Source organism: Crocuta crocuta, unplaced genomic scaffold, assembly GCF_008692635.1.
Source record: "Crocuta crocuta isolate KB4526 unplaced genomic scaffold, BGI_CrCroc_1.0 scaffold93, whole genome shotgun sequence".
Classification (NCBI taxonomy): domain Eukaryota; kingdom Metazoa; phylum Chordata; class Mammalia; order Carnivora; family Hyaenidae; genus Crocuta; species Crocuta crocuta.
In genome coordinates, this window is record NW_027529641.1 from 9,318,579 (window position 1) to 9,336,519 (window position 17,941).

General features: G+C 43.6%; 1 protein-coding gene across 1 annotated transcript in view; it reads right to left on the minus strand.

The window, feature by feature from the left end:
- The window catches only part of OTUD7A (OTU deubiquitinase 7A), a 153,508-nt gene that overhangs the window by 61,489 nt on the left and 74,078 nt on the right, over positions 1-17,941 (minus strand). The window contains exon 4 of the mRNA XM_077762355.1: positions 10,460-10,678. Coding sequence (XP_077618481.1) covers positions 10,460-10,678 — 219 coding nt within the window. The remainder of the gene's footprint in view (positions 1-10,459; positions 10,679-17,941) is intronic.

Consider the following 17,941-nt stretch of genomic DNA (forward strand, 5'->3'; position numbering starts at 1 on the left):
CCACCTCTTTAACAGATGGTGCTGGAAGAACTGGACAGCAACATGCAGAAGAATGAAACTAGATCAGTGTCTCACACCATACACAAAAATAAACTCAAAATGGATAAAGGACCTGAATGTGAGACAGGAAACCATCAAAACCCTAGAGGAGAAAGCAGGAAACAACCTCCTTGGCTTCAACCACAATTTCTTACTTGACACATCCGCAAAGGCAAGGGTATCAAGAGCAAAAACGAACTACTGGAACCTCACCAAGATAAAAACCTTCTGCAGGCAAAGGAAACAATCAATAAAACTAATGGGCAACCAATGGAATGGGAAAAGATAGTTGCAAATGACATATCAGATAAAGGGCTAGTATCTAAGATCTATAAGGAATTCCCCAAACTCCACACCTGAAAAACAAATAATCCACTGAAGAAATGGGCAGAAGACATGAACAGATACTTCTCGAAAGAGGACATCCAGATGGCCAACAGACACATGAAATGATGCTCAGCATCCCTCACTATCAGGGAATGCAGATCAAAACTACACTGAAATATCACCTCAGGCCAGTCAGAGTGGCTAAAATGAACAAATCAGGAGACTATAGATGCTGGCGGATATGTGAAGAAATGGGCATTCTCCTACACTGTTTGCGGGAATGTAAACTGGTATGGCCCCTCTGGAAAACAGTGTGGAGGTTCCTCAAAAAATTAAGACTAGAACTCCCCTATGACCCAGCAATAGCACTGCTAGGAATTTACCCAAGGGATACAGGAGTGCTGATACATAGGGGCACATGTACCCCAATGTTTATAGCAGGAATTTCAACATTAGCCAAATCATGGAAAGAGCCTACATGTCCATCAACTGATGAATGGATCAAGAAGATGTGGTTTATCTATACGATGGAATACTACATGGCAATGAGAAAGAATGAAATCTGGCCATTTGTAGCAATGTGGATGGAACTTGAGGGTGTTATGCTGAGTGAAATAAGTCAGGCAGAGAAAGACAGATACCATGTTTTCACTTATAGGTGGATTAGGAGAAACTTAACAGAGGACCAAGAGGAACATAGTTGGGGAGAGGGAGGGAGGCAAACCATGAGAGACTCTTGAATACTGAGAACAAACTGAGGGCTGATAGGGGTGGGGGAGAAGGGAAGGCGTGTGATGGGCATGGGGGAGGGCACTTGTTGGGATATATGGAAACCTACTTGACAATAAACTATGAAAGGAAAAAAGACTGTAAAGTCTATAAAAATAAAACTAAGTCATAAAACCACTAACATATACTGTCACTAAAGTATATTTCAACATCAAATTTTTCCTATTTCTACACTATATTGTTGATAAGCTGGCTTCTCATAGATATAGCCACCATCAATTTTATTTTACCACTTTTTAAATTATCTGACAATTCTATTTTCTAACCATTCCTTACATACCCTCCTTCACTTTTTTTACTTCTAATGTTTGGATTGCCATATCGAATTCCTTTTGGTCTTTCTTTTTCCTCACACACAAAAAAATGAGAACAGTGATAAAACAATAATGATAATTAATTTTTTTGATGTATGAGATCTGTTCACTAGATATACTGCATGAGCGTCATTTATCACTACACATTATGAGACTCTGGGATCTGTCACCACATGTCAGAATAAGAAGTATTCAATGCAAAGACTGTAATTTGTGGGGCCTCCTTCACTTTACCTCCTTGTCTGATGCTTTTGCTCAATGTTCTATGACTGAGTGAACTTTGCTGCTCACTTCATATTTCGCCTCTCAAAGAGCAACCCCTTGGAGATTTTCTCTGGTATTGGTGAATTGCCCTTTTAAGAAAATCAAGAAATTGTGCAATTATTATTTGGAATGGAAAATTCAGCAGAAAACAGCCTGAGGGAAAAGGTGACAGTTTGCAAGTTTCTGAGTGGAGCTGAGGAGGTATGGTGGAAAGGGAAGGGTGGGGTGCACCTAGAGCCAGGTTCTGATGGCTCTGCCATTTTACAGGCTGGATCACAACAGGTGTGTGGAGGTGTTTCTCTGAGTCTTCTCTTTCTTATCTATACAGTGGAAATCATACAGGCAGCTGATGGGAGATATGGAGGTACATAATGCCAAATACTGCACAAAGCACACCGCTGATGCTATGCAAGTACACAGTGGCTATTATTATCAAAAGCACAGTGTCATAGTGCCTACCCCCATTCCACTCCAAATATAGTATCTTTCAAAAGAGCCCAATAAGAGGGTCTGCTTTCCTCTGAGGACTCAAAAACATGCTGTTTGAAATCTGAAATCATTGAGTGGGATTTAACCCAAACATACTACTGATCCAAGTGAACTGGCTAATAAAGACACATGAGGAGGTTGGGAAAATCCCTTTGACCACAATACATTCTGCATGATTTAATCTCCCATTCTGGTTCTTTAAGCATAACAGGATTATCACTGCAAATAACAATATTACATCTGTGGTAGGCAGACTTCTTGGGTGGCCTCAAGATACCCACCTCCTGGGGAAATCCTCTCCCCTTGAGTGTGGGTGGGATGCCACACCCATGACTAGGTAACATTTCCTGGCATGTGAGGGGTTTTGTAGATGTAATCAATTGACTTTTCAATTGATGTCCATGGGAGATTATCGTGGGTGGGTCTGACCTAATCAGGTGAGGACTCTAAAAAGGATTTGATGGTCAGAGAAGCAGGAAGTCAGAGAGAGGAGAGAGAAGAAAGGAGGAGAACGATGAATGAGGAAGGAGAAAAGGGAGAAAGGAGAAGAGAGAGATCCCCTTGGTGGTTTTGAAGAAGTAAATTGGCATGTTGTGTAGAGGGCCATGTGGCAAGTGCCTCAGTCTCTAGAGTGGTCTCGAAGTGTCTGACTCTTGGTTTAGGCTCAGGTCATGATCTCATAGTTTGTGGGTTTGAGCCTGCATTGGGCTCTGTGATGTTGCAGATCCTGCTTGGGATTCTCTATCTTCCCCCTCTCTCTGTCCCTCCCCTACCTGAGCTGTCTCTGTTTCTCTCAAAATAAATAAACTTAAAAAATAAAAAGCTTTCAACATTCTCAGCAACCTATGGCTTTTCATAAATCAGGGAAAACACCTGAAGCTCCCTGAAAAGGTGCTCACTTTATAGTTTAGATAATCTTTTTGCCCAGATTCTCAATCCTACCTCCCTGTCTTCCTGTATGCTGCCACGTTCAATTTCTAGAAGATATATCATAGGATTGGTCACCAATGTTGTGCTCTTAGGCCAGAGAGAGGATAGCCTGGAAACCAGCACATGTGTTAGCTACGTCGTTATCCTCAAAAGCTTAAAGCAAACAGAAATTCAACACATTAAGTGCTCATCTACTTCAAGTGGTGCACACCATGAAGCCATGCTCAAAGGGACAGAATCTGGCTCATGTCAGACTCCAAGCAGCTTCACTCCTCCGGGGGTAGGAGGCTGCTTTTCACCTTGGCATGGGCTGTTCTGGGACTCTGAGCCCAGAAGAGGAGCCACGGAGGTGTAAATTCACCGCACAGCTGGCAGTCATTTTGTATCTGGAAGGAATCCTACACATCTAGAAGTTCTCTTTCATCTAGAAGGAATCTTACAGACCTAGAAGTAATCCTTCTAGGTCTGAGAGTTAATACCATCTGAAACGGGGCATCCTGCCCTTTCATGATACCTTCATTCAAATTTCTTACAGAGAATGTTATCATTTTCTAAATCTCAGTCGAGCCCACATATTTATTCCCACTTGGAAGGTAACTGAGTTATGACAAAACTTAAGTATGTGGCTGGGGGGATGGAAGCCAAGGCTTAGTGGTTTGATTTTAATTGGCTTCTAGGTGAGAGCGTTCTTATGGCTGTTAATCAGACATGACCACCCTGGAAAGGTGATCCAGCTATGATAAATGCCAGTGCTTTCCAGCCTCTGCTGAGCCAAAAATGGCTCATCTCCAGCCAGACCCAGGATGGGAAGCCTAGGATGAAGGCATTCTCCACACAAACAGTGTGATTGGGAACATGGTACAAAGATCCTATTTCTAGCTTTGACAGAGCGGTCATTCAGTCTCCTCACACAATAACTTCACTTAAGAACCAAAGACAGACAAACGAACATGGGAACAGGGACTGTGAATAGAGAAAAACAAAAAACAAAAAAAACCTTGAGCACCTGCAAAGGAGAAAATCATGGGTGAACTCCATCAAGGGAGGCTGGCGTATTACGGGGGAAGAGCTATTAGTCACTCATTCTGCCTTTTCCAAGCAACGTTCCTGATTCATACATGATAATGGCACCAATTAACTTGAGCTTTGTAACAGATGGTTACCACACAGTTTAAAATAAGATGTCATTTTGCTCATCACCCACTAAGACACGGAGATGAAAGAAAAAACATCTTGCCCTAAACATGACCTCAGGATTCTTTTTAATATCACTGCCCTTATGGAGCGACCCCACCCACCCAGGGTCACTGATTTCCCCTTTTCTGGGCATCACTGTGCTTTGCCTGTGCTTCTGTGAGTCCCTCCCACGGGACAGCAATATTTTGCTCTGGGTCTATCTCCCTGGAGTTTCTGCCCAGCTCCAGACCCCCTTATCCACCTGGTACTCCACACCGATCAAAGCTGTGCCGGGGGTGCAGAGGGAGGTTGCTATTAAAACTCATCTCCTCCCTAAGGATGTCTTCTCACACTTCAAACTCCTATATCTATATCATTAACCCAGGCCTCTCCTGAGCCCCAGACTCTCATGTTCAACTAGACAGCAATGTCACACAATGTCACCAAAGTCTCAACAGAATCTCTGACTTTGTCTGCCCCTCTTGGCCCCTCCATTACCCCCTAAGCCTGCCACTTCCCGAGGGAGTCCACATCTCCCCATGGCACCACATGCTAAGGAAGGGCAACATTCTTGGGATCATGCTTGACTCAGCTCTTTCTGCCATGGCCCCATCCAGTCCATCAACAAGTCTGTGGGTCCACCTTCAAAACGGATCTTTCTTCAATATCTAGCTTCTTGTTTTTTAAATAGTTTTTAATGTATATTTATTTTTGAGAGAGAGAGAAAGAGAGAGAGGCAGAGCATAAGCAGGGGAGGGGCAGAGAAAGAGGGAGACAGAGAATCTGAAGCAGGTTCCAGACTCTGAGCTGTCAGCACAGAGTCTGACATGGTGCTTGACCTCATGAACTGTGAAATCATGACCTGAACCAAAGCTGGATGCTCAAATGACTAAGCCACCCAGGTGCCCCATCAATATCGAGCTTCTTCTTGTTATTTCCACTGCTACCCCCACAGCACTGCCACCTGTCCTCCCCTGGGCTGAAGCAGCTACCTCCTCCCAGCTCCTCTTCCTTCTCTTACCCCTTAGAGTCCATTCTTAACAGCACCAGAACACATCAAGTATGCTTCTAAAAATGTCACTCCCCTGCTCAAAACCATCCTGGGACTGCACATCCTACCTGTGGTTAAGCCCAAAGGCTCACAATGGCCCCTGGGGCCCCTGGCTACCATTCTCCTGCCTTCCCTTCCAACTCCTTGAGCCCTCATTCCATCTGCCCCTGTGCCTGCCCCTGGCCTTCCTTATGTGTGCAAGCCTTTGAAGCCAAGCCCCCTCTGCCAGGAACACCAGAGCCCCATGTTCCCATCTCTCCCTTCCCTGCTGCCCTCAAGAGACCTGCCTCATCTCCCTCTCTTCACCTTATATCCCCTATCTTGCTTCTCACCTTCTCTACAGCTCACCATCTCACTTCCCATTTACAGTCTACCTTTGATTGTCTTTCTTCCCCACTAGAATTTAATCTCTGGGAACACAGGAATTTCACCCCAGCATCTGGAAAGAACGGGCTGTTTCATGGGAGCACAGGGTTGTGTTGGGTGATCCTGTCTTGGTTTGGCAGCTGTCACACATCCCTGACTGCAAATGGAAGAAAGTGGGGGTCAAAAGGGCCAAGTAACTTGGCCAAGTTCTCCCAGCTGACCTGAGACAGCCCAGGTGGGGCTGGCTCTGGATGCCTTCGAAACCATCTGCACACCTTACCACTTCTCTGGCGGGTTTGCTTCAATATGACTACCTCCCATGGACACAAGACTCAATGCCACAACTCAAAGTTGTCCCTAAATATTTTTTGGCATCTGTATTTAATTTCTCAAGTATGCAGTAATGGCTATATTGTACAAATATACCCTTTGGTTTCACAAACTCACAGAAGCACCACACACCATCTTGCCCACACTGTGGTGGGCTTCTGGACAAGGCATCAGTGGTTACTCCTCAGATCTAGAGACCCATCTCTGAGTCTTCTTACATGTAAATGAATCAGGATAACCTGATTGAGAAACTAACGGTTTCTTGTATTTGCCATGGCAGGTTATCACTAAAGAATGAAAGGCATTTCCCTTGATCTCTCAGGAGGTCGGCGCTTCTATGTACTGAAGTCCTGGTCCTTCTGATGCTCCCAAGACAGTCACGGGGTGGGAGTAGGTTGTACCCTCCAGGCTTTAAGGTTTGAGAGAATGGTACTGTGGGTTATGTAGGAGATGAAGACCAGCGCCCCACTCAACAGAGAGACCTCTTCAATAGACGGGCTGACCCATGCCTTGGCAGGCACTGAGGGTAAAGCCTAGCCCCTGTGATGGACCAAGGGTTAAACTAACTGAGTGAAGGCCATTTTATTGCTGATTTTCTGGACAACACGAGCCCTGGGTTCCTGTAGGGCCCCAAGGGCAGGGAAAGCCCCCAGTCCCGAGATCCTGTGACAAAGATGGTATTTCCTTCTCAAGACAGCTAGAATTAAGCCTCAAACAAGTGAATTCTTTCAGGCACCTATATTAATCTCCAAGTATATAGTATATGTGCACAAATGTATATCAACAGCTTACTCACAACTATCCTGAGCACTAAATTACTAGAAGAGGGAATTTATACTTTATACCAGGCAATACTGAGTGGCTTTCTCAAATCATTGTTTTTATTACAGCTCTGTCTTCCCCATAGATAGTAATGGTGGTGCCTGATAGTTAATAACAGGGCACAGCCTGGGTGAGAGGGAACAAGGCTGCCTCCCAGTGGGCCATGCTCATCACCTAGATGGGGGTGGGGGACTGTGTAGGGCTTGCCTGACACCAACGAGGGTCCCCACCAGAACGTGGGCACAGAAAGGGCTTGAGGGATGTTCTAGTCTACACTCCTGCTTGAGAGCTGAGGAAAGAAGTCCAGAGAATTTATATGGATGGCCAGCTGAGTCAGTTCTTTTATTTTTTAACTTTTTTTTTTTAACGTTTACTCATTTTTGAGAGACAGAGACAAAGCGTGAGTGGGGGAGGGGTAGAGAGCAAGGGAGACAAAATCTGAAGCAGACTCCAGGCTCTGAGTTGTCAGCTTAGAGCCCAGTGCAGAGCTTGAACCCACTAACTGTGAGATCATGGCCTGAGCTGAAGTCAGCCAATTAACTGACTGAACCACTCAGGTGCCGCCCTTTGTAAAAAAATTTTAAATGTTTATTTTTGAGAGAGAGAATGAGCACAGGAGAGGCAGACACAGAATCCAAAACAGGCTCCAGGCTCTGAGCTGTCAGCACAGAGCCTGATACAGGGCTCAAACTTATGAACTGTGAGATCATGACCTGAACTGAAGTCTGACACTTAACTTACTGAGCCACCCAGGTGCCCCAGGCTGGGGTCGGTTCTATGCTGAGGAAATACACACATTTATTCTTTATGTCTACATTGTTTTCCAGGTCCTCATCTCCCTGTCCCAGGCAGAGCCCTGGCATTCAGTCTCTCACTGCCCCAGGAGCACACTCCTGAAATGTGGGGCAGCTTTCCAGCCTCCCCAAGGCATCCTGCAGCATGGACGAGGTGCCTCCCAAGTGTTGGGTGGAGATCTCTGTTGCCCACTCTCACTATCCTCTTGATGGCAAAACCAACGTTGGTGAATTTTGCATCTTCACTCAGTAAGTTTGGGCTCTTAAAAGGTGCTTTCTAAGGCTGCATGGTTGGAGTAAAACAGTACCCTTTAAAAATACTAATCCAGGAGGTAAGATGTAGGTGATAAAAATTAACATGCAACATATGGAAAAAAAATAACAGAAAGACATTCCAAAGGAGTAAAAAATTTTGCTAAGCATGGCAAGGTCAAAGGAAGGCTCTATTATGGTGCCATAGCAGGGCTCTGTGCTCTTTACCAGGACTCTATCTTCAAATGAAGCAGCTGCCATTAGCGATGCTACCAGCCATTGTCAGGACCTCACATCAGCATTCAAGAGAAATTAGCTCATGAAACGCTTTTCTTTCTTAACCTACACCAACTTCCCCTTCTCTATAAATAGTGAATCCTTTGTTCAAAATATCTTTTCTGAATTATTCACACAGAAACAGCTTTAAAATAGCCAGCCTCCATAGTGAGTGCTTTAGGATTATTGCTAACCCAGGTGAATTGTTGTAACCCAGGTGAATCAGTCAATGACCCTGAGGTTAAGAAAGAGCAGGGCTGTGGGTGTTAGTCTGTGGGTTGCTTTTGACAGCTTTGCAGCAGCTGAGGAAACAAGTCATTGGCAGTTACAACTTCAGATCCGACACTGTTACTGGGAGTGCAGACCCTGTTCTAAAACCAAGCATGACATGGGTGAGGTATCCCTGAGTCCTGGGGCTGAGGTGACCACCAAGCTGCCCAACACAAAGAAGTCCCCACTAACCACCATCCCTTCCTATGTCTATGTCCTTCTTGGAGCAAGTTGACGAGGATACTTCCTGGATTGCTCTACAAGAAATGGGATGAAGCCAGCTCTACACTGAAGCTCGGATCTGGTAGGGAACACCCAAGTGTCAACTTTCTGGATGTTTCCAATTTGGCCTGGAGCTCTGTGCTCCCCCTACTCTACACCCCCAGGGTGACCTGCTTGGAGCCCAGTAATGGGCTCTATGCTCTCTGCCCTTCTGCCCACGAGAAGCACTGGTCAATGCCTGGATGGTGGGGGAAGAAGGTGGTCGGGGTATTTATTTTTCCAGCATCTTCTCTCCTTGAAGCCACGCCTTCTTGTAAGGCTTTTTCCATCAGCTTCTTTCATCGTTTGTCTCTTTGCCAGGCCAAAGAGTGGCAGTGCCCCTGTGGTGCCACTTCCAAGCATGACGCTTTCCTTTGCTGGTGTTCTTAATGCCTGATCATTCTTTCATCAACATTGCCTACTGATGCTACCAGGATGGGTAGGGAATGCTGATGACTGGTTCATCTGCCAATGTCAAGACGATACCAACTACAGATCCTTCTCTTCAGTCTTCTGAAACACTCCAAAGGCCTGCATATTTTCAGTTGTGTCTTGGTGACAAGCTAAGTCTAATTCTCTGACAGAGCAGCACTTGCTGTCTGTGGGCCTGAATATACCCTCTCTCCACCATGCTCAGCCAATGGCTCCCTGTCTTGCTCCCCTGGGATGTGCCACACAGGAGCACCTCCATGTGCCAGGCCTTTGGAAGTGGAGGCTATACTCTGCAGCAGCTGGGAATAGCTGGATAACAATGGAGTCAGAATGCCTTGCCCCCTGCCCCCCAATCCAACCACGTGAGGACACACTCCAAGTATACCGTCAACCCACGCTGGTGGTGGGGGCAGGGTGGTGCCCATGGGAAATGAATGCAGGGCCTAAGAAGGGCAAGACACAGCCTTCTGCCTGCATATCTTAGAAGCCCCTGAACATATGATTTTGCAAAGATTTATAATGAAAATGGTGATGAGTAAGAGAGGATATTTGCTCTGTCTCAGGAAGAACTTACATCTGCTTTAGACACTTGTTTTGAACTAATTGTGTTATCTTTAGGAACCCCAAAGAAGACAAGTTTGGCTTGCTCCCCAAATCTCTTCTTCATTGGGATGTCAGAAGAAATGCTAAGAAAAAGGGGAAGACTGAAGTCATGTTTTGTGTTTTCTCAACCCTGGAGGCCAGCAAGGCTGGGAGGGCAGGAGACGACAGCCACACTCAGCTCATGCCATAAATACTTAACTCCACCAGGCTGCTCCCTGTCTTCTTGTCTTTGCAGACAGGAAAACTGAGGCTCAGGGAGGTTACATAACTGGCTCATGTACATAGGAAGTGATAGGGTCTCCTATTTTTCCCAAAGCCATGGTCTTTCTTACGTTTCATTTGACACCCATGGGAGGGTCGGATGGAAAAAGGAGAAAAGTAAGGCAAAGCCAGAGGGTGTCTTTAGAGGGGGCTGACCTAGTCAGGTTAAATCTGGGAACAAAGGGAAAATTCAAGGGATCTCAGCACCGAACAGCCACTGGCCCCTACCAGCTGGGGCTGCATTGGAGCCGAGCATATCTGCAGAGCAGGAGATTTTCTGAAAGCTTCCAGAGTCTGAATTTGAAACACCTGACTCAGACAACACGTGTCCCTTGCTCACTGATCTTAGTTACACTAGCTTCATTTGCTCCCTGAGCCCAAGGAACACGGGCCTGTGGGAGCCAGCAGCTCACCTGCCTGCTCCAAAGCCACCATGGTCGCCTGCTCGATCAAGTCCCGTTCGATGAAACTCCTGAAGTCTTCGCTGTACACACTCAGATCCGGCAACTGGAATGTATAGATGGGCATCTCCAGGGGGAACTGCTCATTGTTGCACTCACTTGCCACGTGGGACCGGGCCAGGGAGACGATAGCTGAGCTGGCGTGGGAAATTCCCCGAGAAAGTCGCTTCTCTGCAGGAGGAGTGGGAAAGACAACCACAGGAAATGAGTAGGGTGGGTGCCTGGCTCTGTGAGCATGCGTGCACACACATGTGCATGCACAACTTTGCTCACACACTTAACACACACACACAGGCACACACACACATTCACCCACACACCTGTCACTCTTTTCCTGCAGGCCTCCCTGCTGCTGGAGTTAACATTACCACCAGCTGGCATATGGCACTTACTCACTCTGAGTCATGAAACCATTCAGAAAGAGGCGAGCTGCGTGTCTACCACACAAGTATGCATCAGCATCATTAAAGATCACCAGCCTTCCTTTTGGGTCTTAAGTTACATCTAACTCTGGTCAGCAGGGCCGTCCCCTGCTAGTTCTGAGGAACGTGAGCCAGACTGCTCTTTGTTTTCATCCATTTACATACTTCAAGCAAGAGCAATTGGTTTAGGCTTCCCCACCACAGAGAAGTTACTAAAGTTACTCTGACAAACGCATCTCGCATAACGATGCCCCACATACAGATATGAAGCCATTACATCCAGTTCACTTCTGTCTTGGTTTTCCTTTGTCGCAGCACTCAAAAAGTACTGGGCTACTTAAGTCTTATTCTGCCCGGGCTCTCCAACCAAAGGGTGAAAAGCGCAGTGTAAATTCCTCTGATGTACATGATGTTACTCTATTAGGAAGTTAATTATGTGATCTCAATGCCACAGCAAAAGAGTGGATGTCTTTGTTCTCCTTCTCTTGTTTTTTTTAATTAAAAATATTTTTTTAATGTTTATCTTTAAGAGAGAGAGAGAGAGAGAGACAAAGAGAGACATGAGTGGGTGAGGTGCAGAAAGAGAGGGAGACACAGAATTTGAAGCAGGGTCCAGGTTCTGAGGAGTCAGCACAGAGCCCAACATGGGGCTTGAACTCACAGGCCATTAGATCATGCATGACCTGAGCTGAAGTCGGACACTTAACCGACTGAGCCACACAGATGCCCCTCTTGTTTTTGTTTTTTAATGTTTATTTATTTATTTAGAGAGAGAAAGACAGCAAGAACATGTGGGGGAGGGACAGGGAGAAAGGGAGAGAGAGAATTCCAAGAAGGCTCCATGCTCAGCACTGAGCCCCAACGCAGGGTTTGATCTTGTGACCATGAGATCATGAACTGAGCCAAAATCAAGAGCCAGATGCTTAACCGACTGAGCCACCCAGGCGCCCCACCCTTGATTTTTTAAGCCCTGTCCTTAATAGCTAGCATTTACCATATACAAGGATTCTTAAATACAAGGTGTTAAGGGAGAAGTTTTGTTTAGAATCAGTATCTATAATAACAGAATTCTTTTAACAAGACAGAAATCCTCTTTCAATTATCTCAGGAAAACAAAATTCAAACGTGTTTAGATGAGTATTGTCTAAACCTGTGGCAAATTCATAAAAGTATATCCACTCAGGTCATGAGGACTCCCATTTCATTTCATATTAGCCTGCTCACCCATCAGGCTCTGTGCTCATGCTGATGCCACTCTGAAGCATGTCCCTGCCTGCCTGTGCTCACAGAAAACACACACTGGTGCCTTCATCCAGAATGGGAGTTCTGACTTCCCCGTGGGCAAGAGCAGTAGACAGAAATGTCATTAAAGTAATTTTGCTTCAGCAAACTGAAGAAAACAAGAGCCTTTTGATCCTGGGGTAGGTTGGTTTTAAATTTAAAGTCAGTTCTCAAAAGTCTCAAGTATCTGTGTATTAAAATGCATAGCGGGTCCCACAGAGTATTTTAAAATGGGTAGTTTTGATACACCTTCAGTTGGATTCTGAGACCACGATGACTAGTTATTTTGAGGAAAGGCAAAGAGAAGTTAAACCACATAGCCATGGGAAAGAAGAGAAATGGAGCACACAGGGCCTGGCTTATCTATCTTGGTGGATGGCCCACGTGCTTCCTGCACTGTCCACATCCTTGAGAGCAGGAGCAGAGGAGACTCCGAATCATTCTGTCATGTTCTCTAGGTCTTGCAAGCCATGTTGATGTCTCGCCTTTTGCTACAAACTACAAAGCCTGTATCTGGGAAAGTAGGAACTGCCCCATCCACTGGGATCTGATGGAGATGGAAATCAGCTGTTCTTTAATACCTGCAGTGCTATGTGACCCCACAATCCACTGGGCAGACTCACAATGCTGCTCTCAACAGTGGGAATCTGCCACACGGGGTCATCTACACTCCTTCATGGCAAATCACTCGGTACCCATTTGCCAATTGATGACATGCTATTAGGACCCTGGAAATATTGTGATTCATAGTATAGTATGATTATATTTAGCAGTTCCAAATATTAAATATTTGGAATCTGAAAGAAAAAGCCTGAAAGAAAAAGTCTGAAAGAAAAGCCCCCAAAGGGGGCACTTGGATGACTCAGTTGGCTGGGCATCTGACTTCGGCTCAGGTCATGATCTCATGGCTTGTGGGTTTGAGCCTCATGTCAGTCTCTGTGCTGACATCTCAGAACCTGGAGCCTAGTTCGGACTCTGTGTCTCCTTCTCTCTCTGCCTCTCCCCCATTTGTACTCTGTTTCTGTCTCTCTCTCTCAAAAATAAACAAATATTTAAAAAATTAAAAAGAAAAGAAAAAGATTTTTTGAAAAGTAAATTATGTTAAAGCCCCATATGAGAAACATATGCGCCTAATGCTAACATTTCCCCACCACCATCTCCATGAATGCACATACACAATCATACACAGACACGTACATGCACACACACTTTGATTTTAAACATGAACTCAGTGATCCTTCTTTTAGGGGTATAAATGAATTGTGTGACACGGATTACCATGTTCAAAGTTATGCCCCAGAGAAATATGTCCCAGAGGTTAAAAAAAGAACATAGAGAATGCACAAAATTTTACAACTGTTGACAAAGCCAATTTAAATTAGTCTGTGATTTATGCCAGGAGGGGTGTTTTAACTACATTTTCTTATTTTCTGTATTCCTGATGCTCTGGCATGTAGGGTTCCCTGACCGGGGAGAAGCTCTCCCTACCAGGACTAAGCAGTTCTGAGAACAAATAACTCAGAGGGAAGGAGTGTGCCTTTCCTATGCAAACAGACCTATCCAAAGCCCATAATCTGAACTACCTCTTCTATCTGATTCTTAAACTCCAGCAAGCAATATTCCTCTGCACCCTGGGGCAAGGTACAAGACATTTAGGGATAGCTTCTAAGCCCCAGAGAGCCTGCTCAAATTATTCAATCTTGCCAATCTTGTATCTGCTTACCTTGCTTTGCCTTTTCCAAGGAAATCACAATAAGGGCTCATGTCCATGTTTTTCCTTTCTGTTCCTTCTGCGTACTGACCAATCTTGGTGCTTCCCCATGTGGCCCTGTACACTGTTCCACGACTCTTACTTTTAGGGAACTGTTAGTAGAAAAACTTCCTTCCTCAAATTATTTTCCATGTTTACATATCTCATCATATCTGGTTAAAACAAATCCTAAAACAGATTTTTAAAACAGGTGCACAAACCTTTTTCAAAAGGGACAGATATAAGTACTTTAGGCTTTGTAAGTCATGTGGTCTTCTTTTAATATTTATTTTTGGGAGAGCACAAGTGGGGGAGGGGTAGAGAGAGGAGGACAGAAGATCTGGAAGGTGGCTCTGCACTGACAGTCTGACTCCAGTGAGCCTGATGTGGGGTTCGGACTCACGAACTATGAGATAATGACCTGAGCTGAAGTCAGACACTCAACCCGCTAAGTCAACCAGGTGACCCATAAATCATGCAGTCTTGGTCACAGCTGAACTCTCTAGCACTAAAGTAGCCATTGCCAATGCAGAAATGAATTGGCTTATGGGCCATTGTTTGCCAACCCCTAATTTATAATATGGAGACCTTCGTTTTCCATATTAGTGCATTATGATTTCAAGAACTAAATTAAAGGATACATATATCTAATTCAGAAACTATAATTTTTAATTTTAATTTTTTATTGACTTAAAATTATTTTTAATGTTTATTTTTTTTTTTTTTAGAGAGAGAGACAGAATGCAAGCAGACAAAAGGGAGAGGGAGATACAGAATCCAAAGCAGGCTCCAGGCTCTGAGCTGTCAGCACAGAGCCCAATGCAGGGCTCGAACTCACAGACCATGAGATCATGACCTGAGCCAATGTTGGATGCCTAACTGACTGAGCCACCCAGGCGCCCTCTAATTTTACAAAAGTAGATAGTATTGTTCACAAAACTCAATAGAATTATGCGACAAACATGTTTGTTTTTTACTCCTTAAGTAATATGTGATAAAAGTTACATAGCAGCAGGTATTTATTAGGCTCTGAATCCACCAACCTCTCTGGAAGCAGAGAGGAGAGTCCTTCTAGTACCCTCAGCAGGAGGAAAAATAATGGGATGGTTGGTTTGCTGCCAGTCAAAAAGGGCAGGAGCAGCCATGTTGTCATCTGTCTGGACTGTCACTGCATGAGAGAGCCCAGCAGCCTCAACTGTGTGGTGCTGAAAAAACACACAGTCATGGAAGACCCTGATAGGGAAGGCCACAGGGAATGATTAGAAGTGGTGGTCTCTTCAGAGTCATACCTAATGGCAGCAATGGAGGAGAACTTACCAACAATATAACCAGATAGACAAGAAGTGACAGAGCCTCGGTATCCTTTCCCTAACCTGCCTTGGAGGTCCACAGGAGCAGAAGAGGGGGGTGGGCTAGGTTCCATGGATAGAGGCTCCAGGTGGGAGTAGGATTCTGGCCATGCCTTTCCTCACCCTAGCACAGTTCTGGGCAGGTTACTACTCACATCATTACCTCCAACGTGTGAGCAAGCAACAGTGTTAGCCAATTGCAGCTGGAGGAACATCAGGGCAATACTGAACCACAGCTGGGGGGAGGGGGGGCACACTAATAATAACAGGTGGGCTGGCCAGGCCCTAAGCCTTCCCTCCTCTCTCCAACACACACTGTGAGCTTGACAGTTACAACACATGGAAATGAGCAATTACTAGGACAGAGGTGCTGGAGGTTCCCTAAGGAGTGGAGCTAACTTCAGTAAAGAGAGCAAGCAGGGAACATTTTCAGCCCATATTAAAGCATTCAAAGCTCTCCAACTTAAGTGCATTTCCCCCACACTCTCATTCAGAGGAGCACCAGCAAGAGCCCATGCCTTTGTCCCTTTCCCTGATATACAGTATGAGTAGCGATGGCCGATAACCACAGGTCCTCTGCACGCCCATGGAAAATTTAGAACACACCTGAGGAGTGTTATAGTGTCACAAAAAATCCACAACTACCTGTGCCAGAGGAAGCAAAGTAAACAGACTGGAGGACAAGATTTTAAAATGAGCCTAGTAAATGTGTTCAAAGAGATAAAAAGAATATTAGAATGCACAATAATAATGACAAATGGCTAATTTGGAATAAAAAGTATGAATGCTGATTATTAGAATGGATTCAAATAAAGAATGAATTAGGAAGTTGGAAGATTGGGTCAAGGAAATCTCTTAGAAAATGTGAAAATGCGATTTAAGAAAACAATGGAGGGATGATTTTAAAGCACTCAAGGAATATTAATTTGGACCTAGAATTCTAGTTTCACTAAACAAAAATTTAAGAATATCATGTAAACATGTTAAGGCACCCAAAGCTTAAGGAGACTGATTATATAAAAACTCTTTATGAAAGTAGTTTTTGAGAAAGTACTCTTTCTGCAAAAGGTAAATGTGAGTAAATAAAGTTAATGGTTGTCTAAATAGACAACAAAATGAACCTAAATGTGATTGAGGACAAGTGGAGGTAGGAAGGGAGAAGACAAAACATATATGTACTAAGGTATATACCCTGTTTTCTTCAGGGTAAAATTTAGTTGTTAATACATTTTTTTTAAATGATAGGAAGAAAACATAAATATAGGTTTGCATAGGTTAGTTACTGGTAACTATAACCTAAGTAGTGGTAGAAAGTATAACTTTCAAATCATTAGAAAGATTTAATTAGCCAGAGGAGATAGAAAAGGAGAAAAATACACCAGAAAATCCTGGCAAATAACACATACAGCACAAATAACTACAGGTATGATAATAATTACAAATAAAGTAAATGGATTAAATTCACTTCTCAAATGACAGAGACTCTTGGATCAGGTAATAAAATAATATCTGATGATAAATTATTTATAAGAATCACATTTAATATAAAATGACAAGGAATGATTCAAAATAACAGCAGACAAATTATATTCCAGGCAAATTTGAACTGACAGAAGGGCAGAATACAGATTTCATATCAAGCAAAACAGATATTAAGATAAAAAACAGTCTAGGGCACAGAGAGACACTCTAAATATCAGTAACAAAAGAACATTGGAACAAGATGTCCTAACAATTATGAGAACACCTAACAAGATGGCCTCTAAATACAGTGGAAATAATGAACCTAAGAGAAGAAATGGATAATGTGTATTAGCATTTCTAACTCAATTCTGGCTTTTCTAGACAACAGAGTAAGCATAAAAGAATAATCCAAGACATAGGTTCCAATGTAGCTTGAATAATAAGGCTGGGCTAACAGAAACAAAGACAACATTCATTCACAACAGTTTGGGAAGGCCGACCTCCTGCAATAGGATAAGAAATGAAATTCATTTAATGTAATTACATTTCATATGAATATTAAGAAGAATTTAAATTATTTCAGATGTTCTGATCGTATGTACTTAGAAAACTCAAGATATTCTCTTAGAAAAAAATGATTAGCTTTAATAAGAGAATTTATGTAAATTACTGCATAAGACATAAATATGTAAAAATAAGTTGCTTTTCTCTGTGCCTAAAATCTTAGAATCTGACTAAAAAGAGAGGCATATTTAATGTTCTTGGATGGGAAAATGATATTACAATATGCCAATTATTCTTAAAATAAAAATTCAATCCAACCCAACCAGAATAAATACCAAAAATAGTGGAAAATTTTTGGAAAAGAATAGCAGTAAAAAAGTTGCCCTAACAGAAAGTATACTATATAAAACTACCAGAGTCAAGGTAACAGGATGAATGACCACGTGAATTGACGGACAGAGTCCAGAAACAGATCCAAGTATATTTGGGAATTCAATATATGGCAAAGTTGTTGGCATTTTAGTTCCGTGGGAAAAGAATGCTTTACTCAATAAATGTGCCAGGGTAACTAAATCTTGATCCAGAAGAACGCAAGGCTAGATTCTCCCTATTACTTATACAAGAATTTCAAATCAATCAAAAGACCTAAGAACAAAATTTTATG